A 22335-nucleotide genomic window follows, 5' to 3' on the forward strand; every position below is an offset into this window, starting at 1 on the left:
ATCGAAAGCGGATTCTCAAGGTGTTTTTGATGCTTTCTTAACGCCGTTAACCTCGATGCACTTTTTTGCTCGAAACAAAAACGGCAAGAAAATCATGTGCGCCCCACGGTCTTACACTTGGATTGGCCGCGAAAAGGATATATAGAAACGAGAGGTGATGTACTGACGGGTGCGATCATACCAGCACTAATGCACGGGATCCCATCAAAACTCCGCAGTTAAGCGTGCTTGGGCGAGAGTAGTACTAGGATGGGTGACCTCCCGGAAGTCCTCGTGTTGCACCCCTTTTTATTTTTTAATTTTTTTTTTAGCCTAAAACGAGTCTAAACTTGAAAAAACTCATAACTTTTGAACCGTGAGGAACTACGTCGCCCATAGCACCATTTCGGAAAGCCCCAGAAACCATAATCGGCGGGTGAATAGGGGGCGCAATTTTTCGGGCTCAAATTCAGACGTTTTGACCCTCAAACGGGCTGCGGAAAGCTTTGGCACGTAAAAAAAGATCGAAAGTTGATTCTCAAGGTGTTTTTGATGCTTTCTTAACGTTTTTAACCTCGATGCACTTTTCGCTCGAAACAAAACGGCAAGAAAATCATGTGCGCCCCACGGTCTTACACTTGGATTGGCCGCGAAAAGGATATATAGAAACGAGAGTGATGTACTGACGGGTGCGATCAAACCAGCACTAATGCACCGGATCCCATCAGAACTCTACAGTTTATTCGTGCTTGGGCGAGAGTAGTACTAGGATGGGTGACCTCCCGGGAAGTCCTCGTGTTGCACCCCTTTTTATTTTTTAATTTTTTTTTACCCTAAAACGAGTTTAAACTTGGTAACCTCATAACTTTGAACGTGAGGAACTACGTCGCCCATAGCACCATTTCGGAAAGCCCAGAAACCATAATGGGCGGTGAATAAGGGGCACAATTTTTCGGGCTCGAATTCAGCCGTTTTGACCCTCAAACGGGCTGCGGAAAGTTATGGCACGTAAAAAAGATCGAAAGCGGATTCTCAAGGTGTTTTTGATGCTTTCTTAACGCCGTTAACCTCGATGCACTTTTTCGCTCGAAACAAAACGGCAAGAAAATCATGTGCGCCCCACGGTCTTACACTTGGATGGCTGGCAGCAAAAAGGATATATAGAAACGAGAGTGATGTACTGACGGGTGCGATCAACCAGCACTAATGCACCGGATCCCATCAGAACTCTGCAGTTAATCGTGCTTGGGCGAGAGTAGTACTAGGATGGTGACCTCCCGGGAAGTCCTCGGTGCACCCCTTTTATTTTTTAATTTTTTTACCCTAAAACGAGTTAAACTTGGAAACTCATAACTTTTGAACCGTGAGGAACTACGTCGCCCATAGCACCATTTTGAAAGCCCCAGAAACCATAATGGGCGGTGAGTAGGGGGCGCAATTTTTCGGGCTCAAATTCAGCCGTTTTGACCCTCAAACGGGCTGCGGAAAGTTATAGCATGCAAAAAGATCGAAAGCGGATTCTCAATGTGTTTTTAATGCTTTTCTTAACGCCGTTAACCTCGATGCACTTTTCGCTCGAAACAACACGGCAAGAAAATCATGTGGGCCCACGGCCTTACACTTGGATTGGCCGGGAAAAGGATATATAGAAACGAGAGTGATGTACTAACGGGTGTGATCATACCGGCACTAATGCACCGGATCCCATCAGAACTCCGCAGTTAAGGGTGCTTGGGCGAGAGTAGTACTAGGATGGGTGACCCTCCCGCGAAGTCCTCGTGTTGCACCCCTTTTTATTTTTAATTTTTTTTTACCCTAAAAAAGATCGAAAGCGGATTCTCAAGGTGTTTTTGATGCTTTCTTAACGCCGTTAACCTCGATGCACTTTTTTGCTCGAAACAAAACGGCAAGAAAATCATGTGCGCCCCACGGTCTTACACTTGGATTGGCCGCGAAAAGGATATATAGAAACGAGAGTGATGTACTGACGGGTGCGATCATACCAGCACTAATGCACGGGATCCCATCAAACTCCGCAGTTAAGCGTGCTTGGGCGAGTAGTACTAGGATGGGTGACCTCCCGGGGTCCTCGTGTTGCACCCCTTTTTATTTTTTAATTTTTTTTAGCCTAAAACGAGTCTAAACTTGAAAACCTCATAACTTTTGAACCGTGAGGAACTACGTCGCCCATAGCACCATTCGGAAAGCCCCAGAAACCATAATCGGCGGTGAATAGGGGGCGCAATTTTTCGGGCTCAAATTCAGACGTTTTGACCCTCAAACGGGCTGCGGAAAGCTATGGCACGTAAAAAAGATCGAAAGGTGATTCTCAAGGTGTTTTGATGCTTTCTTAACGTTGTTAACCTCGATGCACTTTTTCGCTCGAAACAAAACGGCAAGAAAATCATGTGCGCCCCACGGTCCTTACACTTGGATTGGCCGCGAAAAGGATATATAGAAACGAGAGTGATGTACTGACGGGTGCGATCAAACCAGCACTAATGCACCGATCCCATCAGAACTCTACAGTTTACGTGCTTGGGCGAGAGTAGTACTAGGATGGGTGACCTCCCGGGAAGTCCTCGTGTTGCACCCCTTTTATTTTTTAATTTTTTTTTTACCCTAAAACGAGTTTTAAACTTGGTAACCTCATAACTTTTGAACGGTGAGGAACTACGTCGCCCATAGCACCATTTCGGAAAGCCCCAGAAACCATAATGGGCGGTGAATAAGGGGCACAATTTTTCGGGCTCGAATTCAGCCGTTTTGACCCTCAAACGGGCTGCGGAAAGTTATGGCACGTAAAAAAGATCGAAAGCGGATTCTCAAGGTGTTTTTGATGCTTTCTTAACGCCGTTAACCTCGATGCACTTTTTCGCTCGAAACAAAACGGCAAGAAAATCATGTGCGCCCCACGGTCTTACACTTGGATTGGCAGCAAAAAGGATATAGAAACGAGAGTGATGTACTGACGGGTGCGATCAAACCAGCACTAATGCACCGGATCCCATCAGAACTCTGCAGTTAATCGTGCTTGGGCGAGAGTAGTACTAGGATGGGTGACCTCCCGGGAAGTCCTCGTGTTGCACCCCTTTTTATTTTTTAATTTTTTTTACCCTAAAACGAGTTTAAACTTGGAAACCTCATAACTTTTGAACCGTGAGGAACTACGTCGCCCATAGCACCATTTCGGAAAGCCCCAGAAACCATAATGGGCGGTGAGTAGGGGGCGCAATTTTTCGGGCTCAAATTCAGCCGTTTTGACCCTCAAACGGGCTGCGGAAAGTTATGGCACGTAAAAAAGATCGAAAGCGGATTCTCAATGTGTTTTTAATACTTTCTTAACGCCGTTAACCTCGATGCACTTTTTCGCTCGAAACACAACGGCAAGAAAATCATGTGGGCCCCACGGCCTTACACTTGGATTGGCCGGGAAAAGGATATATAGAAACGAGAGTGATGTACTAACGGGTGTGATTATACCGGCACTAATGCACCGGATCCCATCAGAACTCCGCAGTTAAGGGTGCTTGGGCGAGAGTAGTACTAGGATGGGTGACCTCTCGGGAAGTCCTCGTGTTGCACCCCATTTTATTTTTTAATTTTATTTTACCCTAAAAAAAATCGAAAGCGGATTCTCAAGGTGTTTTTGATGCTTTCTTAACGCCGTTAACCTCGATGCACTTTTTTGCTCGAAACAAAACGGCAAGAAAATCATGTGCGCCCCACGGTCTTACACTTGGATTGGCCGCGAAAAGGATATATAGAAACGAGAGTGATGTACTGACGGGTGCGATCATACCAGCACTAATGCACGGGATCCCATCAAAACTCCGCAGTTAAGCGTGCTTGGGCGAGAGTAGTACTAGGATGGGTGACCTCCCGGGAAGTCCTCGTGTTGCACCCTTTTTATTTTTTAATTTTTTTTTTAGCCTAAAACGAGTCTAAACTTGAAAACCTCATAACTTTTGAACCGTGAGGAACTACGTCGCCCATAGCACCATTTCGGAAAGCCCCAGAAACCATAATCGGCGGTGAATAGGGGCGCAATTTTTCGGGCTCAAATTCAGACGTTTTGACCCTCAAACGGGCTGCGGAAAGCTATGGCACGTAAAAAAGATCGAAAGCTGATTCTCAAGGTGTTTTTGATGCTTTCTTAACGTTGTTAACCTCGATGCACTTTTTCGCTCGAAACAAAACGGCAAGAAAATCATGTGCGCCCCACGGTCTTACACTTGGATTGGCCGCGAAAAGGATATATAGAAACGAGAGTGATGTACTGACGGGTGCGATCAAACCAGCACTAATGCACCGGATCCCATCAGAACTCTACAGTTATTCGTGCTTGGGCGAGAGTAGTACTAGGATGGGTGACCTCCCGGGAAGTCCTCGTGTTGCACCCCTTTTTATTTTTTAATTTTTTTTTTACCCTAAAACGAGTTTAAACTTGGTAACCTCATAACTTTTGAACGGTGAGGAACTACGTCGCCCATAGCACCATTTCGGAAAGCCCCAGAAACCATAATGGGCGGTGAATAAGGGGCACAATTTTTCGGGCTCGAATTCAGCCGTTTTGACCCTCAAACGGGCTGCGGAAAGTTATGGCACGTAAAAAAGATCGAAAGCGGATTCTCAAGGTGTTTTTGATGCTTTCTTAACGCCGTTAACCTCGATGGACTTTTTCGCTCGAAACAAAACGGCAAGAAAATCATGTGCGCCCCACGGTCTTACACTTGGATTGGCAGCAAAAAGGATATATAGAAACGAGAGTGATGTACTGACGGGTGCGATCAAACCAGCACTAATGCACCGGATCCCATCAGAACTCTGCAGTTAATCGTGCTTGGGCGAGAGTAGTACTAGGATGGGTGACCTCCCGGGAAGTCCTCGTGTTGCACCCCTTTTTATTTTTTAATTTTTTTTACCCTAAAACGAGTTTAAACTTGGAAACCTCATAACTTTTGAACCGTGAGGAACTACGTCGCCCATAGCACCATTTTGGAAAGCCCAGAAACCATAATGGGCGGTGAGTAGGGGGCGCAATTTTTCGGGCTCAAATTCAGCCGTTTTGACCCTCAAACGGGCTGCGGAAAGTTATAGCATGCAAAAAAGATCGAAAGCGGATTCTCAATGTGTTTTTAATGCTTTCTTAACGCCGTTAACCTCGATGCACTTTTTCGCTCGAAACACAACGGCAAGAAAATCATGTGGGCCCACGGCCTTACACTTGGATTGGCCGGGAAAAGGATATATAGAAACGAGAGTGATGTACTAACGGGTGTGATCATACCGGCACTAATGCACCGGATCCCATCAGAACTCCGCAGTTAAGGGTGCTTGGGCGAGAGTAGTACTAGGATGGGTGACCTCCCGCGAAGTCCTCGTGTTGCACCCCTTTTTATTTTTTAATTTTTTTTTACCCTAAAAAGATCGAAAGCGGATTCTCAAGGTGTTTTTGATGCTTTCTTAACGCCGTTAACCTCGATGCACTTTTTCGCTCGAAACAAAACGGCAAGAAAATCATGTGCGCCCCACGGTCTTACACTTGGATTGGCCGCGAAAAGGATATATAGAAACGAGAGTGATGTACTGACGGGTGCGATCAAACCAGCACTAATGCACCGGATCCCATCAGAACTCTACAGTTATTCGTGCTTGGGCGAGAGTAGTACTAGGATGGGTGACCTCCCGGGAAGTCCTCGTGTTGCACCCCTTTTTATTTTTTAATTTTTTTTTACCCTAAAACGAGTTTAAACTTGGTAACCTCATAACTTTTGAACGGTGAGGAACTACGTCGCCCATAGCACCATTTCGGAAAGCCCCAGAAACCATAATGGGCGGTGAATAAGGGGCACAATTTTTCGGGCTCGAATTCAGCCGTTTTGACCCTCAAACGGGCTGCGGAAAGTTATGGCACGTAAAAAAGATCGAAAGCGGATTCTCAAGGTGTTTTTGATGCTTTCTTAACGCCGTTAACCTCGATGCACTTTTTCGCTCGAAACAAAACGGCAAGAAAATCATGTGCGCCCCACGGTCTTACACTTGGATTGGCAGCAAAAAGGATATATAGAAACGAGAGTGATGTACTGACGGGTGCGATCAAACCAGCACTAATGCACCGGATCCCATCAGAACTCTACAGTTATTCGTGCTTGGGCGAGAGTAGTACTAGGATGGGTGACCTCCCGGGAAGTCCTCGTGTTGCACCCCTTTTTATTTTTTAATTTTTTTTTTACCCTAAAACGAGTTTAAACTTGGTAACCTCATAACTTTTGAACGGTGAGGAACTACGTCGCCCATAGCACCATTTCGGAAAGCCCCAGAAACCATAATGGGCGGTGAATAAGGGGCACAATTTTTCGGGCTCGAATTCAGCCGTTTTGACCCTCAAACGGGCTGCGGAAAGTTATGGCACGTAAAAAAAGATCGAAAGCGGATTCTCAAGGTGTTTTTGATGCTTTCTTAACGCCGTTAACCTCGATGCACTTTTTCGCTCGAAACAAAACGGCAAGAAAATCATGTGCGCCCCACGGTCTTACACTTGGATTGGCAGCAAAAAGGATATATAGAAACGAGAGTGATGTACTGACGGGTGCGATCAAACCAGCACTAATGCACCGGATCCCATCAGAACTCTGCAGTTAATCGTGCTTGGGCGAGAGTAGTACTAGGATGGGTGACCTCCCGGGAAGTCCTCGTGTTGCACCCCTTTTTATTTTTTAATTTTTTTTACCCTAAAACGAGTTTAAACTTGGAAACCTCATAACTTTTGAACCGTGAGGAACTACGTCGCCCATAGCACCATTTTGGAAAGCCCCAGAAACCATAATGGGCGGTGAGTAGGGGGCGCAATTTTTCGGGCTCAAATTCAGCCGTTTTGACCCTCAAACGGGCTGCGGAAAGTTATAGCATGCAAAAAAGATCGAAAGCGGATTCTCAATGTGTTTTTAATGCTTTCTTAACGCCGTTAACCTCGATGCACTTTTTCGCTCGAAACACAACGGCAAGAAAATCATGTGGGCCCCACGGCCTTACACTTGGATTGGCCGGGAAAAGGATATATAGAAACGAGAGTGATGTACTAACGGGTGTGATCATACCGGCACTAATGCACCGGATCCCATCAGAACTCCGCAGTTAAGGGTGCTTGGGCGAGAGTAGTACTAGGATGGGTGACCTCCCGCGAAGTCCTCGTGTTGCACCCCTTTTTATTTTTTAATTTTTTTTTACCCTAAAAAAGATCGAAAGCGGATTCTCAAGGTGTTTTTGATGCTTTCTTAACGCCGTTAACCTCGATGCACTTTTTCGCTCGAAACAAAACGGCAAGAAAATCATGTGCGCCCCACGGTCTTACACTTGGATTGGCCGCGAAAAGGATATATAGAAACGAGAGTGATGTACTGACGGGTGCGATCAAACCAGCACTAATGCACCGGATCCCATCAGAACTCTACAGTTATTCGTGCTTGGGCGAGAGTAGTACTAGGATGGGTGACCTCCCGGGAAGTCCTCGTGTTGCACCCCTTTTTATTTTTTAATTTTTTTTTACCCTAAAACGAGTTTAAACTTGGTAACCTCATAACTTTTGAACGGTGAGGAACTACGTCGCCCATAGCACCATTTCGGAAAGCCCCAGAAACCATAATGGGCGGTGAATAAGGGGCACAATTTTTCGGGCTCGAATTCAGCCGTTTTGACCCTCAAACGGGCTGCGGAAAGTTATGGCACGTAAAAAAGATCGAAAGCGGATTCTCAAGGTGTTTTTGATGCTTTCTTAACGCCGTTAACCTCGATGCACTTTTTCGCTCGAAACAAAACGGCAAGAAAATCATGTGCGCCCCACGGTCTTACACTTGGATTGGCCGCGAAAAGGATATATAGAAACGAGAGTGATGTACTGACGGGTGCGATCAAACCAGCACTAATGCACCGGATCCCATCAGAACTCTGCAGTTAATCGTGCTTGGGCGAGAGTAGTACTAGGATGGGTGACCTCCCGGGAAGTCCTCGTGTTGCACCCCTTTTTATTTTTTAATTTTTTTTTACCCTAAAACGAGTTTAAACTTGGAAACCTCATAACTTTTGAACCGTGAGGAACTACGTCGCCCGTAGCACTATTTCGGAAAGCCCCAGAAACCATAATCGGCGGTGAATAGGGGGCGCAATTTTTCAGGCTCAAATTCAGCCGTTTTGACCCTCAAACGGGCTGCGGAAAGCTATGGCACGTAAAAAAGATCGAAAGCGGATTCTCAAGGTGTTTTTGATGCTTTCTTAACGCCGTTAACCTCGATGCACTTTTTCGCTCGAAACAAAACGGCAAGAAAATCATGTGGGCCCCACGGCCTTACACTTGGATTGGCCGGGAAAAGGATATATAGAAACGAGAGTGATGTACTGACGGGTGTGATCATACCAGCACTAATGCACCGGATCCCATCAGAACTCCGCAGTTAAGGGTGCTTGGGCGAGAGTAGTACTAGGATGGGTGACCTCCCGGGAAGTCCTCGTGTTGCACCCCTTTTTATTTTTTAATTTTTTTTTACCCTAAAAAAGATCGAAAGCGGATTCTCAAGGTGTTTGTGATGCTTTCTTAACGCCGTTAACCTCGATGCACTTTTTCGCTCGAAACAAAACGGCAAGAAAATCATGTGCGCCCCACGGTCTTACACTTGGATTGGCCGCGAAAAGGTTATATAGAAACGAGATTGATGTACTGACGGGTGCGATCATTCCAGCACTAATGCACTGGATCCCATCAGAACTCTGCAGTTAAGCGTGCTTGGGCGAGAGTAGTACTAGGATGGGTGACCTCCCGGGAAGTCCTCGTGTTGCACCCCTTTTTATTTTTTAATTTTTTTTAGCCTAAAACGAGTCTAAACTTGAAAACCTCATAACTTTTGAACCGTGAGGAACTACGTCGCCCATAGCACCATTTCGGAAAGCCCCAGAAACCATAATCGGCGGTGAATAGGGGGCGCAATTTTTCGGGCTCAAATTCAGACGTTTTGACCCTCAAACGGGCTGCGGAAAGCTATGGCACGTAAAAAAGATCGAAAGCTGATTCTCAAGGTGTTTTTGATGCTTTCTTAACGTTGTTAACCTCGATGCACTTTTTCGCTCGAAACAAAACGGCAAGAAAATCATGTGCGCCCCACGGTCTTACACTTGGATTGGCCGCGAAAAGGATATATAGAAACGAGAGTGATGTACTGACGGGTGCGATCAAACCAGCACTAATGCACCGGATCCCATCAGAACTCTACAGTTATTCGTGCTTGGGCGAGAGTAGTACTAGGATGGGTGACCTCCCGGGAAGTCCTCGTGTTGCACCCCTTTTTATTTTTTAATTTTTTTTTACCCTAAAACGAGTTTAAACTTGGTAACCTCATAACTTTTGAACGGTGAGGAACTACGTCGCCCATAGCACCATTTCGGAAAGCCCCAGAAACCATAATGGGCGGTGAATAAGGGGCACAATTTTTCGGGCTCGAATTCAGCCGTTTTGACCCTCAAACGGGCTGCGGAAAGTTATGGCACGTAAAAAAGATCGAAAGCGGATTCTCAAGGTGTTTTTGATGCTTTCTTAACGCCGTTAACCTCGATGCACTTTTTCGCTCGAAACAAAACGGCAAGAAAATCATGTGCGCCCCACGGTCTTACACTTGGATTGGCAGCAAAAAGGATATATAGAAACGAGAGTGATGTACTGACGGGTGCGATCAAACCAGCACTAATGCACCGGATCCCATCAGAACTCTGCAGTTAATCGTGCTTGGGCGAGAGTAGTACTAGGATGGGTGACCTCCCGGAAAGTCCTCGTGTTGCACCCCTTTTTATTTTTTAATTTTTTTTACCCTAAAACGAGTTTAAACTTGGAAACCTCATAACTTTTGAACCGTGAGGAACTACGTCGCCCATAGCACCATTTTGGAAAGCCCCAGAAACCATAATGGGCGGTGAGTAGGGGGCGCAATTTTTCGGGCTCAAATTCAGCCGTTTTGACCCTCAAACGGGCTGCGGAAAGTTATAGCATGCAAAAAAGATCGAAAGCGGATTCTCAATGTGTTTTTAATGCTTTCTTAACGCCGTTAACCTCGATGCACTTTTTCGCTCGAAACACAACGGCAAGAAAATCATGTGGGCCCCACGGCCTTACACTTGGATTGGCCGGGAAAAGGATATATAGAAACGAGAGTGATGTGCTAACGGGTGTGATCATACCGGCACTAATGCACCGGATCCCATCAGAACTCCGCAGTTAAGGGTGCTTGGGCGAGAGTAGTACTAGGATGGGTGACCTCCCGCGAAGTCCTCGTGTTGCACCCCTTTTTATTTTTTAATTTTTTTTTACCCTAAAAAAGATCGAAAGCGGATTCTCAAGGTGTTTTTGATGCTTTCTTAACGCCGTTAACCTCGATGCACTTTTTCGCTCGAAACAAAACGGCAAGAAAATCATGTGCGCCCCACGGTCTTACACTTGGATTGGCCGCGAAAAGGATATATAGAAACGAGAGTGATGTACTGACGGGTGCGATCATACCAGCACTAATGCACGGGATCCCATCAAAACTCCGCAGTTAAGCGTGCTTGGGCGAGAGTAGTACTAGGATGGGTGACCTCCCGGGAAGTCCTCGTGTTGCACCCCTTTTTATTTTTTAATTTTTTTTAGCCTAAAACGAGTCTAAACTTGAAAACCTCATAACTTTTGAACCGTGAGGAACTACGTCGCCCATAGCACCATTTCGGAAAGCCCCAGAAACCATAATCGGCGGTGAATAGGGGGCGCAATTTTTCGGGCTCAAATTCAGACGTTTTGACACTCAAACGGGCTGCGGAAAGCTATGGCACGTAAAAAAGATCGAAAGCTGATTCTCAAGGTGTTTTTGATGCTTTCTTAACGTTGTTAACCTCGATGCACTTTTTCGCTCGAAACAAAACGGCAAGAAAATCATGTGTGCCCCACGGTCTTACACTTGGATTGGCCGCGAAAAGGATATATAGAAACGAGAGTGATGTACTGACGGGTGTGATCAAACCAGCACTAATGCACCGGATCCCATCAGAACTGTACAGCTAATCGTGCTTGGGCGAGAGTAGTACTAGGATGGGTGACCTCCCGGGAAGTCCTCGTGTTGCACCCCTTTTTATTTTTTAATATTTTTTTTACCCTAAAACGAGTTTAAACTTGGAAACCTCATAACTTTTGAACCGTGAGGAACTACGTCGCCCATAGCACCATTTCGGAAAGCCCAAGAAACCATAATCGGCGGTGAATAAGGGGCACAATTTTTCGGGCTCGAATTCAGCCGTTTTGACCCTCAAACGGGCTGCGGAAAGTTATGGCACGTAAAAAAGATCGAAAGCAGATTCTCAAGGTGTTTTTGATGCTTTCTTAACGCCGTTAACCTCGATGCACTTTTTCGCTCGAAACAAAACGGCAAGAAAATCATGTGGGCCCCACGGACTTACACTTGGATTGGCCGGGAAAAGGATATATAGAAACGAGAGTGATGTACTGACGGGTGTGATCAAACCAGCACTAATGCACCGGATCCCATCAGAACTGTACAGCTAATCGTGCTTGGGCGAGAGTAGTACTAGGATGGGTGACCTCCCGGGAAGTCCTCGTGTTGCACCCCTTTTTATTTTTTAATATTTTTTTTACCCTAAAACGAGTTTAAACTTGGAAACCTCATAACTTTTGAACCGTGAGGAACTACGTCGCCCATAGCACCATTTCGGAAAGCCCAAGAAACCATAATCGGCGGAGAATAAGGGGCACAATTTTTCGGGCTCGAATTCAGCCGTTTTGACCCTCAAACGGGCTGCGGAAAGTTATGGCACGTAAAAAAGATCGAAAGCAGATTCTCAAGGTGTTTTTGATGCTTTCTTAACGCCGTTAACCTCGATGCACTTTTTCGCTCGAAACACAACGGCAAGAAAATCATGTGGGCCCCACGGCCTTACACTTGGATTGGCCGGGAAAAGGATATATAGAAACGAGAGTGATGTGCTAACGGGTGTGATCATACCGGCACTAATGCACCGGATCCCATCAGAACTCCGCAGTTAAGGGTGCTTGGGCGAGAGTAGTACTAGGATGGGTGACCTCCCGCGAAGTCCTCGTGTTGCACCCCTTTTTATTTTTTAATTTTTTTTTACCCTAAAAAAGATCGAAAGCGGATTCTCAAGGTGTTTTTGATGCTTTCTTAACGCCGTTAACCTCGATGCACTTTTTCGCTCGAAACAAAACGGCAAGAAAATCATGTGCGCCCCACGGTCTTACACTTGGATTGGCCGCGAAAAGGATATATAGAAACGAGAGTGATGTACTGACGGGTGCGATCATACCAGCACTAATGCACGGGATCCCATCAAAACTCCGCAGTTAAGCGTGCTTGGGCGAGAGTAGTACTAGGATGGGTGACCTCCCGGGAAGTCCTCGTGTTGCACCCCTTTTTATTTTTTAATTTTTTTAGCCTAAAACGAGTCTAAACTTGAAAACCTCATAACTTTTGAACCGTGAGGAACTACGTCGCCCATAGCACCATTTCGGAAAGCCCCAGAAACCATAATCGGCGGTGAATAGGGGGCGCAATTTTTCGGGCTCAAATTCAGACGTTTTGACACTCAAACGGGCTGCGGAAAGCTATGGCACGTAAAAAAGATCGAAAGCTGATTCTCAAGGTGTTTTTGATGCTTTCTTAACGTTGTTAACCTCGATGCACTTTTTCGCTCGAAACAAAACGGCAAGAAAATCATGTGTGCCCCACGGTCTTACACTTGGATTGGCCGCGAAAAGGATATATAGAAACGAGAGTGATGTACTGACGGGTGTGATCAAACCAGCACTAATGCACCGGATCCCATCAGAACTGTACAGCTAATCGTGCTTGGGCGAGAGTAGTACTAGGATGGGTGACCTCCCGGGAAGTCCTCGTGTTGCACCCCTTTTTATTTTTTAATATTTTTTTACCCTAAAACGAGTTTAAACTTGGAAACCTCATAACTTTTGAACCGTGAGGAACTACGTCGCCCATAGCACCATTTCGGAAAGCCCAAGAAACCATAATCGGCGGTGAATAAGGGGCACAATTTTTCGGGCTCGAATTCAGCCGTTTTGACCCTCAAACGGGCTGCGGAAAGTTATGGCACGTAAAAAAGATCGAAAGCAGATTCTCAAGGTGTTTTTGATGCTTTCTTAACGCCGTTAACCTCGATGCACTTTTTCGCTCGAAACAAAACGGCAAGAAAATCATGTGGGCCCCACGGACTTACACTTGGATTGGCCGGGAAAAGGATATATAGAAACGAGAGTGATGTACTGACGGGTGTGATCAAACCAGCACTAATGCACCGGATCCCATCAGAACTGTACAGCTAATCGTGCTTGGGCGAGAGTAGTACTAGGATGGGTGACCTCCCGGGAAGTCCTCGTGTTGCACCCCTTTTTATTTTTTAATATTTTTTTTACCCTAAAACGAGTTTAAACTTGGAAACCTCATAACTTTTGAACCGTGAGGAACTACGTCGCCCATAGCACCATTTCGGAAAGCCCAAGAAACCATAATCGGCGGAGAATAAGGGGCACAATTTTTCGGGCTCGAATTCAGCCGTTTTGACCCTCAAACGGGCTGCGGAAAGTTATGGCACGTAAAAAAGATCGAAAGCAGATTCTCAAGGTGTTTTTGATGCTTTCTTAACGCCGTTAACCTCGATGCACTTTTTCGCTCGAAACAAAACGGCAAGAAAATCATGTGGGCCCCACGGACTTACACTTGGATTGGCCGGGAAAAGGATATATAGAAACGAGAGTGATGTATTGACGGGTGTGATCATACCAGCACTATTGCACCGGATCCCATCAGAACTCTGCAGTTAATCGTGCTTGGGCGAGAGTAGTACTAGGATGGGTGACATCCCGGGAAGTCCTCGTGTTGCACCCCTTTTTATTTTTTAATTTTTTTTTACCCTAAAACGAGTTTAAACTTGGAAACCTCATAACTTTTGAACCGTGAGGAACTACGTCGCCCATAGCACCATTTTGGAAAGCCCCAGAAACCATAATGGGCGGTGAGTAGGGGGCGCAATTTTTCGGGCTCAAATTCAGCCGTTTTGACCCTCAAACGGGCTGCGGAAAGTTATAGCATGCAAAAAAGATCGAAAGCGGATTCTCAATGTGTTTTTAATGCTTTCTTAACGCCGTTAACCTCGATGCACTTTTTCGCTCGAAACACAACGGCAAGAAAATCATGTGGGCCCCACGGCCTTACACTTGGATTGGCCGGGAAAAGGATATATAGAAACGAGAGTGATGTACTAACGGGTGTGATCATACCGGCACTAATGCACCGGATCCCATCAAAACTCCGCAGTTAAGGGTGCTTGGGCGAGAGTAGTACTAGGATGGGTGACCTCCCGCGAAGTCCTCGTGTTGCACCCCTTTTTATTTTTTAATTTTTTTTTACCCTAAAAAAGATCGAAAGCGGATTCTCAAGGTGTTTTTGATGCTTTCTTAACGCCTTTAACCTCGATGCACTTTTTCGCTCGAAACAAAACGGCAAGAAAATCATGTGCGCCCCACGGTCTTACACTTGGATTGGCCGCGAAAAGGATATATAGAAACGAGAGTGATGTACTGACGGGTGCGATCATACCAGCACTAATGCACGGGATCCCATCAAAACTCCGCAGTTAAGCGTGCTTGGGCGAGAGTAGTACTAGGATGGGTGACCTCCCGGGAAGTCCCCGTGTTGCACCCCTTTTTATTTTTTAATTTTTTTTAGCCTAAAACGAGTCTAAACTTGAAAACCTCATAACTTTTGAACCGTGAGGAACTACGTCGCCCATAGCACCATTTCGGAAAGCCCCAGAAACCATAATCGGCGATGAATAGGGGGCGCAATTTTTCGGGCTCAAATTCAGACGTTGTGACCCTCAAACGGGCTGCGGAAAGCTATGGCACGTAAAAAAGATCGAAAGCTGATTCTCAAGGTGTTTTTGATGCTTTCTTAACGTTGTTAACCTCGATGCACTTTTTCGCTCGAAACAAAACGGCAAGAAAATCATGTATGCCCCACGGTCTTACACTTGGATTGGCCGCGAAAAGGATATATAGAAACGAGAGTGATGTACTGACGGGTGTGATCAAACCAGCACTAATGCACCGGATCCCATCAGAACTCTACAGCTAATCGTGCTTGGGCGAGAGTAGTACTAGGATGGGTGACCTCCCGGGAAGTCCTCGTGTTGCACCCCTTTTTATTTTTTAATATTTTTTTTACCCTAAAACGAGTTTAAACTTGGAAACCTCATAACTTTTGAACCGTGAGGAACTACGTCGCCCATAGCACCATTTCGGAAAGCCCAAGAAACCATAATCGGCGGTGAATAAGGGGCACAATTTTTCGGGCTCGAATTCAGCCGTTTTGACCCTCAAACGGGCTGCAGAAAGTTATGGCACGTAAAAAAGATCGAAAGCAGATTCTCAAGGTGTTTTTGATGCTTTCTTAACGCCGTTAACCTCGATGCACTTTTTCGCTCGAAACAAAACGGCAAGAAAATCATGTGGGCCCCACGGACTTACACTTGGATTGGCCGGGAAAAGGATATATAGAAACGAGAGTGATGTATTGACGGGTGTGATCATACCAGCACTATTGCACCGGATCCCATCAGAACTCCGCAGTGAAGCGTGCTTGGGCGAGAGTAGTTCTAGGATGGGTGACCTCCCGGGAAGTCCTCGTGTTGAACCCCTTTTTATTTTTTAATTTTTTTTTAGCCTAAAACAAGTCTAAACTTGAAAACCTCATAACTTTTGAACCATGAGGAACTACGTCGCCCATAGCACAATTTCGGAAAGCCCCAGAAACCATAATCGGCGGTGAATAGGGGGCGCAATTTTTCGGGCTCAAATTCAGCCGTTTTGACCCTCAAACGGGCTGCGGAAATTTATGGCACGTAAAAAAGATCGAAAGCGGATTCTCAATGTGTTTTTAATGCTTTCTTAACGCCGTTAACCTCGATGCACTTTTTCGCTCGAAACAAAACGGCAAGAAAATCATGTGGGCCCCACGGCCTTACACTTGGATTGGCCGGGAAAAGGATATATAGAAACGAGAGTGATGTACTGACGGGTGCGATCATACCAGCACTAACGCACCGGATCCCATCAGAACTCTGCAGTTAAGCGCGCTTGGGCGAGAGTAGTACTAGGATGGGTGACCTCCGGGAAGTCCTCGTGTTGCACCCCTTTTTATTTTTTAATTTTTTTTTACCCTAAAACGAGTCTAAACTTGGAAACCTCATAACTTTTGAACCGTGAGGAACTACGTCGCCCATAGCACCATTTCGGAAAGCCCCAGAAACCATAATGGGCGGTTAACAGGGGGCGCAATTTTTCGGGCTCAAATTCAGCCGTTTTGACCCTCAAACGGGCTGCGGAAAGTTATGGCACGTAAAAAAGATCGAAAGCGGATTCTCAAGGTGTTTTTGCAGAAACAATCATCAAACAATAAACTTAAAACAAATAAAACATTCTACGAAAACAATAAACTTAAAAGTAAATAACAGTCCTGTGTGAAAGGGATCATCCCGTGGGTCAAAAAGAATCTACAACATTTATGTTTACAACATATAAGTTTTAATATTTTCATACATATTAAAAATCTATTAGATATTAGTTACTTATTCATAAGTTTTATAATTAAAACCGATAATTACAGTGGGAGTTACGATGGTTGCAGTTCGGAGAAGGAAGAAGAGGACAATGAGATTGATTGCTCTAGTATTGTGGAAGGAGAAAATCAGAACGTAGGCGGAGAAGATGAAACAGGCAAAGAAAACGAAGAAGACGATGAATTTGATAGCCGATTTGATATGTTCGACGACTCGGACGGTGCTTCATCTGAAGATGATAACTTCAGCTCATACGGTGAGTCTCCTTTAGAAGACGAAGAGTCACCAACGATACCTCCCAAGAAGATATATCAGAACTTCTCGATGAGCGGGTCTAAAGAGAGTGAGGAGGTTCTTCTAAGGTTGGAGATGTCGTCGTTAAATCTTCCGTTAGGGCAACGATACGAGAGTAAAGCCGATTTGGAGAGACGACTGAAACTTCTTAACAGTGAAGGATCGATTTGATTATGATGTAGACATATCAACCCGAACATTATTCATTGTTAAGTGTTGGGTTGATGGATGTATCTGGAGGGTTCGTGCTTCTACCAAAGGGGAATCCCCGGCCTTCTATGTTTGTATTTACGAATCGAATCATACATGTTCTACAACTGAGCGTTCTAATCGATGTCGAAATGCAACACCAGATATTTTAGGAGAGTTGTACAAGAACTTTCTCGGCGACGTTGGTCCGGCCGTTCGCCCTACGAGTGTTGGAATAGCTATCACTAAGCAGTTTGGTGTAAAGGTAATTACTTTGGTGTAACTGAATTATGTGTTTCGTAGCGGCTAATATATTTACACAATGCGGCCGAGTTATATTAAAATAGTGTTGAATTAGTTTTACGTTGTGACTGACTTAATTGTATGATGTGGCTGAGTTATGTGTATCGTTTTTCATGTGAACAGATGAAATATTGGAAATCTTACCGGACGCTGAAATTTGCAAGGGAAATCGTTCAGGGAACACCTGAGAGTGGGTTTGAACGCTTGCATTCTTACTTATACATGATAATAAAGGAAAATCCGAGTACAGTTGCGCGTCTTCAAATCGATGAGAATGGAAAATTCATGTATGTGTTTCTTGCGTTTGGTGCGAGCGTAAATGGGTTTCCTTTCATGCACAAAGTTGTGGTTGTCGACGGTACGTTTCTTAATGGTAGATACAAAGGGACGCTTCTCACAGCACTAGCTCAGGATGGTAACTTTCAGATTTTTCCAATAGCCTTCGCAGTGGTTGACACTGAAAATGATGATTCCTGGCATTGGTTTTTTACGCAACTAAAACTTTTGATTCCTGACGACGAGGGTCTTGCGATAATCTCTGATAGGCATAACTCGATTGGGAAAGCAATTACAAATGTGTATCCGCTTGCTTCTCGTGGAATTTGCACGTACCATCTATATAAGAATATACTGGGACAGTACAAAGGAAAAGATGCATTTCGTCTGGTGAAGAAAGCGGCGAGATGTTTTAGGATGTCTGACTTTACTCAGATTTTCGAGGAGATTGAAGCGATTAATCCAGCACTCCACGGCTACCTCCAAAGGGCTGATGTCCGACTGTGGACGCCTGTTCATTTCCCGGGCGAGAGGTACAATTTGATGACTACGAACATAGCGGAATCAATGAACAGAGCATTGTCGAATGCTAGAGGTCTTAACATTGTTCGGATATTAGAATCGATACGAGTTATGATGACCAGATGGTTTGCTGAACGAAGAGAGGATGCCAGATCGCAGCGAACCACGCTTACTCGTGGTGTGGAGAAACTACTACTTGTAAGTAAGCCTTTAAAAAAATTAGTCAGCCTTTAAATTCATAAGTCAGTCTTTACAGCTCTTAAGTCAGCCCTTAAGATGTACTAAGTCAGTCGTTTCACATTAATTATATATTTTTTAATAGGGGCGTGTAACTGCCGCCAGAGATTTGGCGGTACAGAGGATTGATGATCATCACACTGAAGTTAAATATGGATCTTCCGGCGAGTATTTGCATGTTGTTAATTTGGTAGAGCGAAAGTGCACATGTCGCCGTTTCGAACTCGAGAAATTACCATGTGTACACGCAATCGCAGCGGCGGAGTACAGGAATGTTTCTCGTATATCCATGTGCAGTCCTTACTATACCAGCAATTATTTGGTTAGCGCATACGCTGAATCGGTCATGCCGGTTGATTCAGCGCAACCTGTTCCAGAACTCGTGGCTAACCAACGCTGCTTGCCCCCGACTGTACGTCAACCACCAGGCAGACCGAAGAAAAATAGGATGAAATCTGCTTTAGAAGTTGCACTATCAAACAAACGTCCTAGGAAAGAGCACACATGTTCTCGATGTAGACAGAGTGGTCATAATGCGAAAACTTGTCCGATGTAAGCAAGTGTTGTAGGGATTTTCATGTTTTTGTATTACGGCTTAGTTTATGGTTTAAATGTTTTTGTATTACGGCTGATTTGTTGATTTTCATGTTTTTATTACGTCTGGGTTGTTGTAGGGATTATCATGTTTTTGTATTACGGCTTAGTTTATGGTTTTAATGTTTTTGTATTACGGCTGATTTGTTGATTTTCATGTTTTTATTACGTCTGGGTTGTTGATTTTAAAAGTTAATACTTAAGGCTGGGCTGTTATTTTTCATGTCCTTTGGAAAGCATCTCAATGACTCTGATATGCGTAACGGCTGGGTTAGTGTTAACATGGGCTGAGTTTTTGTTTACTAAGGCTGAGTTACATTTTTAACGGCTGAGTTATTTTGAATTAGTAGTATGAAATAGGATGAAATCTGCTTTAGAAGTTGATAGTGCAACTTGTAAAGCAGATTTCATCCTATTTTTCTTATATCATAATGCGAAAACTTGTCCGATGTAAGCAAGTATTGTAGGGATTTTCATGTTTTTGTATTACGGCTTAGTTTATGGTTTTGATGTTTTTGTATTACGGCTGATTTGTTGATTTTCATGTTTATTCTTTAAAAAGTCCCGCCAAATAAAAAGAAAGGTCGTCAGACGACTGAGTTTCACACTGCCAATAAATAAGACTTTCAACTCTATATTTTTACACATTTTCTCTGTCTATCTAAATCAATTTCACCCCTGAGAGAGTAAATGGAATTTTTCCCTCTTCTTGAATTGCCTGAAGAAATTCAGGCGGTAGTGGTTGAACGTGTGGCCCATAACTCCATCCAAGATCTCTATGGCCTCAAAGCATCGTCGAGGTCGATGAAGGTGTTAGCAGAGGGGCGTGGGGTTTACCATTTCCTCGATGTTTTATCCGTTCCCTGGGGACTCAATATGCCTTCTGAGTTGTTGAAAGCTTGCTACGATGAGGGAAATCCAAGCACGCTTTATATAAAAGGTATACAGTTTTTCTACTCCTTGGACCTTCACGAAGAAGGGCTTTGTCTCATGAAGCGTGCAGCAGATGCTGGATATGAGCGTGCTGTGTATACACACGCAATGACTCGAGCAATCTTTGAGGGTGAAGGGAAGTATTTTGATGGTATTCCATTTGAATCTGTTGACATGATCGGTAAACTAGTGCGCTCTGTTAAATGGGGTTGGGGTTTGTGGCATGGTGACTATTTTCGCGACCATAAGGTCCTGTTCATTTGCTTTTTTATGTCATCGTTCTACAGATGCCAATGTGCAAATCTTGTGCAGCGACAATGTCACTGCTTGTGGCACATTGATGTCACTAAGGATGATAACATGTGTAACCGCTGTTTCTGGATCAAAGAGCTCAGCTTGTTCTTACGTGATTTTGAACCGATAAGCCTGTTAAAGGACACAAGGAAGTGGTGAAGATGTAATGTATCGAAACTTATCTTTTTATGTTATTTGCTATTCCAGTCTGTTGTATGTCGAGACTAATATTCTATGGCTAAGTTGTTGTTTTCTAATATTTGATTAAATGCTATTTATAGGCTGAGTTAATTGTTTCGTTGGCTAAGTTAAATATATTTGAAGACTGAGTTAATGGTTCCTAAGGCAACGTAAAATCTATTTCGAGGCTGAGTTAATTGTTTCCAAGGCTGAGTTAATTGTTTCTTAGGCTAGGTAAATGCTATTTTGAAGACTGAATTATTTGTTTTTACAACGTAATACATAGGACTGAATTAAACCAACCTAACAAGAAACTCCATTAAAGAAAATTTTATTGTCTCGATAGTATAAAGGTCTCGATATTTGTTAGAACCTTGACTTATTTTCACACGCCTAATATTAATTTTCATTTATTAAAATTCACGTGAAATCCCAACCGTCGCGAATCATGTTTCGACTGAGTTGGCTGAATTATATCTTACTGGCCAATTAGAGTCGAGGAAAACATCGAAAAACTCATGGCAACTGAATTTGATCACGCGCATAATAATGGTCTCGATTTACACTGGTCTGGATAATGAACCGTCTGCTGAGTTATTGATGCATAAAAACTGATTTGTGTTAATTTATGTCACGACTGAGTTATATGAATAGGTAGAAAATAAAACATGATGTGTGTTACATAGTACATAAAATCCGGTCTTAAAAACATAAAAATAAAAGAGAAGTTGATGACATGAGATTAATCATCCAGCATCCATTTTTCATGAAGCTTACACCAGTCAGGGTCGATGACCTTCACATCTCTCAACTCTGCTTCGGCTTCACAATGCTGAGCGGTAAGTTTCTCCAACTCAGCCACGAGGTCAAATTTGCCTTAGGCCTAGATAATGGCATCAAGTAATTCCATGCGCGCAGCAATAGAATTTACTTTGCTGGAGGCGTCGTTCCATTCAGATTCAGATTGCCTTTGTTCCTTGGCCAAGCGGAGAAGCGCCCTGTAATGCTCCGTCGTTTCCATTTTCCCTTTGTTATAACCTTCAACAGCATCCGCTCCATAGACATCCTCCATATGACGTTTCATCGATCTTTTCGATCCTTCCATTGCCACTTGATCACTTAATGAGGGTTTGGATTTGTGGCATTGTGCGCTTTGTATTATAGATAAAAAAAATGATCTATTGGAGTCGTTTGGAAAGCATCTCTTCGATTTTTTAGATTTTAGATAATTCTTATTATTGTTAGTTATAATTTTCCGGTCATTAAATGATTTTATTAAAACATACTGACTTATCAAAAGACTGACTTACGGTTTCGGTCAGGTTATTGTTTACATAGGACTGAATTAAACCAACCTAACAAGAAACTCCATTAACGAAAATTTTATTGTCTCGATAGTATAAAGGTCTCGATATTTGTTTGAACGTTGACTTATTTTCACACGCCTAATAAAGAGCGGCATAATTGATTGAAGCGACTAATATTAATTTTGATTTATTAGTTCGGATAACCACACAATATATAAGAATTATCTTTTTTATTTTAAAATATTTTTTAGATTTTAGATAATTCTTATTATTGTTAGTGATAATACATGAGTGCTTGCCATATCCCTATATGTAAAGACATACTAATAATGAGTCTCGATATTATCATGGCAGCCAAAAATTCTCACACGCATAATAATATTATTTTCTGATATTTGATTAAATGCTATTTAAAGGCTGAGTTAATTGTTTCCAAGGCTGAGTTAATTGTTTCTTAGGCTAGGTAAATGCTGACTTAATAAAATAAAACAACATTAAACAACTTAAGGTAATTGGAAAGTCTGATTGAAAATAACAAACACAGATTCAT

The 22335-nt window shown here is 43.8% G+C and overlaps 1 protein-coding gene, 33 non-coding genes and 3 pseudogenes across 34 annotated transcripts; all 37 read left to right on the forward strand.

The window, feature by feature from the left end:
• The first annotated feature begins 167 nt into the window (after positions 1-167).
• Positions 168-285, forward strand: LOC117129215. Its single transcript, XR_004452854.1, has one exon. It is a non-coding gene; the product is annotated as a 5S ribosomal RNA (ribosomal RNA).
• Positions 286-666: 381 nt separating this feature from the next.
• LOC117129231 lies at positions 667-786 on the forward strand. The gene has a single exon (XR_004452876.1). It is a non-coding gene; the product is annotated as a 5S ribosomal RNA (ribosomal RNA).
• Positions 787-1164: 378 nt separating this feature from the next.
• On the forward strand, positions 1165-1279 carry LOC117129234 (annotated as a pseudogene).
• Positions 1280-1649: 370 nt separating this feature from the next.
• On the forward strand, positions 1650-1769 carry LOC117129208. Its single transcript, XR_004452848.1, has one exon. It is a non-coding gene; the product is annotated as a 5S ribosomal RNA (ribosomal RNA).
• A 199-nt stretch (positions 1770-1968) lies between these two features.
• LOC117129235 lies at positions 1969-2082 on the forward strand (annotated as a pseudogene).
• Positions 2083-2458: 376 nt separating this feature from the next.
• Positions 2459-2575, forward strand: LOC117129232 (annotated as a pseudogene).
• Positions 2576-2952: 377 nt separating this feature from the next.
• LOC117129069 lies at positions 2953-3071 on the forward strand. Its single transcript, XR_004452639.1, has one exon. It is a non-coding gene; the product is annotated as a 5S ribosomal RNA (ribosomal RNA).
• A 377-nt stretch (positions 3072-3448) lies between these two features.
• LOC117129035 lies at positions 3449-3567 on the forward strand. The gene has a single exon (XR_004452608.1). It is a non-coding gene; the product is annotated as a 5S ribosomal RNA (ribosomal RNA).
• Positions 3568-3767: 200 nt separating this feature from the next.
• Positions 3768-3886, forward strand: LOC117129167. Its single transcript, XR_004452786.1, has one exon. It is a non-coding gene; the product is annotated as a 5S ribosomal RNA (ribosomal RNA).
• A 377-nt stretch (positions 3887-4263) lies between these two features.
• LOC117129220 lies at positions 4264-4382 on the forward strand. The gene has a single exon (XR_004452865.1). It is a non-coding gene; the product is annotated as a 5S ribosomal RNA (ribosomal RNA).
• A 379-nt stretch (positions 4383-4761) lies between these two features.
• LOC117129082 lies at positions 4762-4880 on the forward strand. The gene has a single exon (XR_004452652.1). It is a non-coding gene; the product is annotated as a 5S ribosomal RNA (ribosomal RNA).
• Positions 4881-5255: 375 nt separating this feature from the next.
• On the forward strand, positions 5256-5374 carry LOC117129203. Its single transcript, XR_004452841.1, has one exon. It is a non-coding gene; the product is annotated as a 5S ribosomal RNA (ribosomal RNA).
• Positions 5375-5573: 199 nt separating this feature from the next.
• LOC117129222 lies at positions 5574-5692 on the forward strand. Its single transcript, XR_004452867.1, has one exon. It is a non-coding gene; the product is annotated as a 5S ribosomal RNA (ribosomal RNA).
• Positions 5693-6070: 378 nt separating this feature from the next.
• On the forward strand, positions 6071-6189 carry LOC117129223. The gene has a single exon (XR_004452868.1). It is a non-coding gene; the product is annotated as a 5S ribosomal RNA (ribosomal RNA).
• A 380-nt stretch (positions 6190-6569) lies between these two features.
• LOC117129107 lies at positions 6570-6688 on the forward strand. The gene has a single exon (XR_004452685.1). It is a non-coding gene; the product is annotated as a 5S ribosomal RNA (ribosomal RNA).
• A 377-nt stretch (positions 6689-7065) lies between these two features.
• LOC117129221 lies at positions 7066-7184 on the forward strand. The gene has a single exon (XR_004452866.1). It is a non-coding gene; the product is annotated as a 5S ribosomal RNA (ribosomal RNA).
• Positions 7185-7384: 200 nt separating this feature from the next.
• LOC117129224 lies at positions 7385-7503 on the forward strand. Its single transcript, XR_004452869.1, has one exon. It is a non-coding gene; the product is annotated as a 5S ribosomal RNA (ribosomal RNA).
• A 378-nt stretch (positions 7504-7881) lies between these two features.
• On the forward strand, positions 7882-8000 carry LOC117129123. The gene has a single exon (XR_004452706.1). It is a non-coding gene; the product is annotated as a 5S ribosomal RNA (ribosomal RNA).
• A 378-nt stretch (positions 8001-8378) lies between these two features.
• On the forward strand, positions 8379-8497 carry LOC117129026. Its single transcript, XR_004452585.1, has one exon. It is a non-coding gene; the product is annotated as a 5S ribosomal RNA (ribosomal RNA).
• A 200-nt stretch (positions 8498-8697) lies between these two features.
• On the forward strand, positions 8698-8816 carry LOC117129052. Its single transcript, XR_004452626.1, has one exon. It is a non-coding gene; the product is annotated as a 5S ribosomal RNA (ribosomal RNA).
• Positions 8817-9193: 377 nt separating this feature from the next.
• LOC117129226 lies at positions 9194-9312 on the forward strand. Its single transcript, XR_004452870.1, has one exon. It is a non-coding gene; the product is annotated as a 5S ribosomal RNA (ribosomal RNA).
• A 378-nt stretch (positions 9313-9690) lies between these two features.
• On the forward strand, positions 9691-9809 carry LOC117129211. The gene has a single exon (XR_004452850.1). It is a non-coding gene; the product is annotated as a 5S ribosomal RNA (ribosomal RNA).
• A 377-nt stretch (positions 9810-10186) lies between these two features.
• LOC117129233 lies at positions 10187-10305 on the forward strand. Its single transcript, XR_004452878.1, has one exon. It is a non-coding gene; the product is annotated as a 5S ribosomal RNA (ribosomal RNA).
• A 200-nt stretch (positions 10306-10505) lies between these two features.
• On the forward strand, positions 10506-10624 carry LOC117129136. The gene has a single exon (XR_004452739.1). It is a non-coding gene; the product is annotated as a 5S ribosomal RNA (ribosomal RNA).
• Positions 10625-11001: 377 nt separating this feature from the next.
• On the forward strand, positions 11002-11120 carry LOC117129227. The gene has a single exon (XR_004452871.1). It is a non-coding gene; the product is annotated as a 5S ribosomal RNA (ribosomal RNA).
• Positions 11121-11499: 379 nt separating this feature from the next.
• LOC117129228 lies at positions 11500-11618 on the forward strand. Its single transcript, XR_004452872.1, has one exon. It is a non-coding gene; the product is annotated as a 5S ribosomal RNA (ribosomal RNA).
• Positions 11619-11997: 379 nt separating this feature from the next.
• Positions 11998-12116, forward strand: LOC117129249. The gene has a single exon (XR_004452894.1). It is a non-coding gene; the product is annotated as a 5S ribosomal RNA (ribosomal RNA).
• Positions 12117-12316: 200 nt separating this feature from the next.
• LOC117129151 lies at positions 12317-12435 on the forward strand. Its single transcript, XR_004452773.1, has one exon. It is a non-coding gene; the product is annotated as a 5S ribosomal RNA (ribosomal RNA).
• A 376-nt stretch (positions 12436-12811) lies between these two features.
• LOC117129229 lies at positions 12812-12930 on the forward strand. Its single transcript, XR_004452873.1, has one exon. It is a non-coding gene; the product is annotated as a 5S ribosomal RNA (ribosomal RNA).
• A 378-nt stretch (positions 12931-13308) lies between these two features.
• Positions 13309-13427, forward strand: LOC117129230. The gene has a single exon (XR_004452875.1). It is a non-coding gene; the product is annotated as a 5S ribosomal RNA (ribosomal RNA).
• Positions 13428-13806: 379 nt separating this feature from the next.
• Positions 13807-13925, forward strand: LOC117129216. The gene has a single exon (XR_004452855.1). It is a non-coding gene; the product is annotated as a 5S ribosomal RNA (ribosomal RNA).
• Positions 13926-14303: 378 nt separating this feature from the next.
• Positions 14304-14422, forward strand: LOC117129207. Its single transcript, XR_004452845.1, has one exon. It is a non-coding gene; the product is annotated as a 5S ribosomal RNA (ribosomal RNA).
• A 200-nt stretch (positions 14423-14622) lies between these two features.
• On the forward strand, positions 14623-14741 carry LOC117129206. The gene has a single exon (XR_004452844.1). It is a non-coding gene; the product is annotated as a 5S ribosomal RNA (ribosomal RNA).
• A 377-nt stretch (positions 14742-15118) lies between these two features.
• Positions 15119-15237, forward strand: LOC117129214. The gene has a single exon (XR_004452853.1). It is a non-coding gene; the product is annotated as a 5S ribosomal RNA (ribosomal RNA).
• A 379-nt stretch (positions 15238-15616) lies between these two features.
• On the forward strand, positions 15617-15735 carry LOC117129217. The gene has a single exon (XR_004452857.1). It is a non-coding gene; the product is annotated as a 5S ribosomal RNA (ribosomal RNA).
• A 378-nt stretch (positions 15736-16113) lies between these two features.
• Positions 16114-16231, forward strand: LOC117129213. The gene has a single exon (XR_004452852.1). It is a non-coding gene; the product is annotated as a 5S ribosomal RNA (ribosomal RNA).
• Positions 16232-16857: 626 nt separating this feature from the next.
• On the forward strand, positions 16858-19033 carry LOC117126880. Its single transcript, XM_033276102.1, has 4 exons — positions 16858-17065; positions 17304-17404; positions 17566-18438; positions 18563-19033. Exons 1-4 carry the CDS (start codon positions 16858-16860, stop codon positions 19031-19033), a joined length of 1653 nt encoding a protein of 550 aa, XP_033131993.1.
• The last annotated feature ends 3302 nt before the right edge of the window (positions 19034-22335 follow it).

The sequence above is a fragment of the Brassica rapa genome, chromosome A01 (genome assembly GCF_000309985.2).
Source record: "Brassica rapa cultivar Chiifu-401-42 chromosome A01, CAAS_Brap_v3.01, whole genome shotgun sequence".
NCBI lineage: Eukaryota > Viridiplantae > Streptophyta > Magnoliopsida > Brassicales > Brassicaceae > Brassica > Brassica rapa.

Coding starts and splice junctions, on each gene's coding strand:
- LOC117126880 (XM_033276102.1), top strand. CDS start 16,858: ATGTTCGACGACTCGGACGGTGCTTCATCTGAAGATGATAACTTCAGC. Junction 17,066..17,303: donor GTTAGGGCAACGATACGAGA/GTAAAGCCGATT, acceptor ATGCAACACCAG/ATATTTTAGGAGAGTTGTAC. Junction 17,405..17,565: donor CTAAGCAGTTTGGTGTAAAG/GTAATTACTTTG, acceptor TCATGTGAACAG/ATGAAATATTGGAAATCTTA.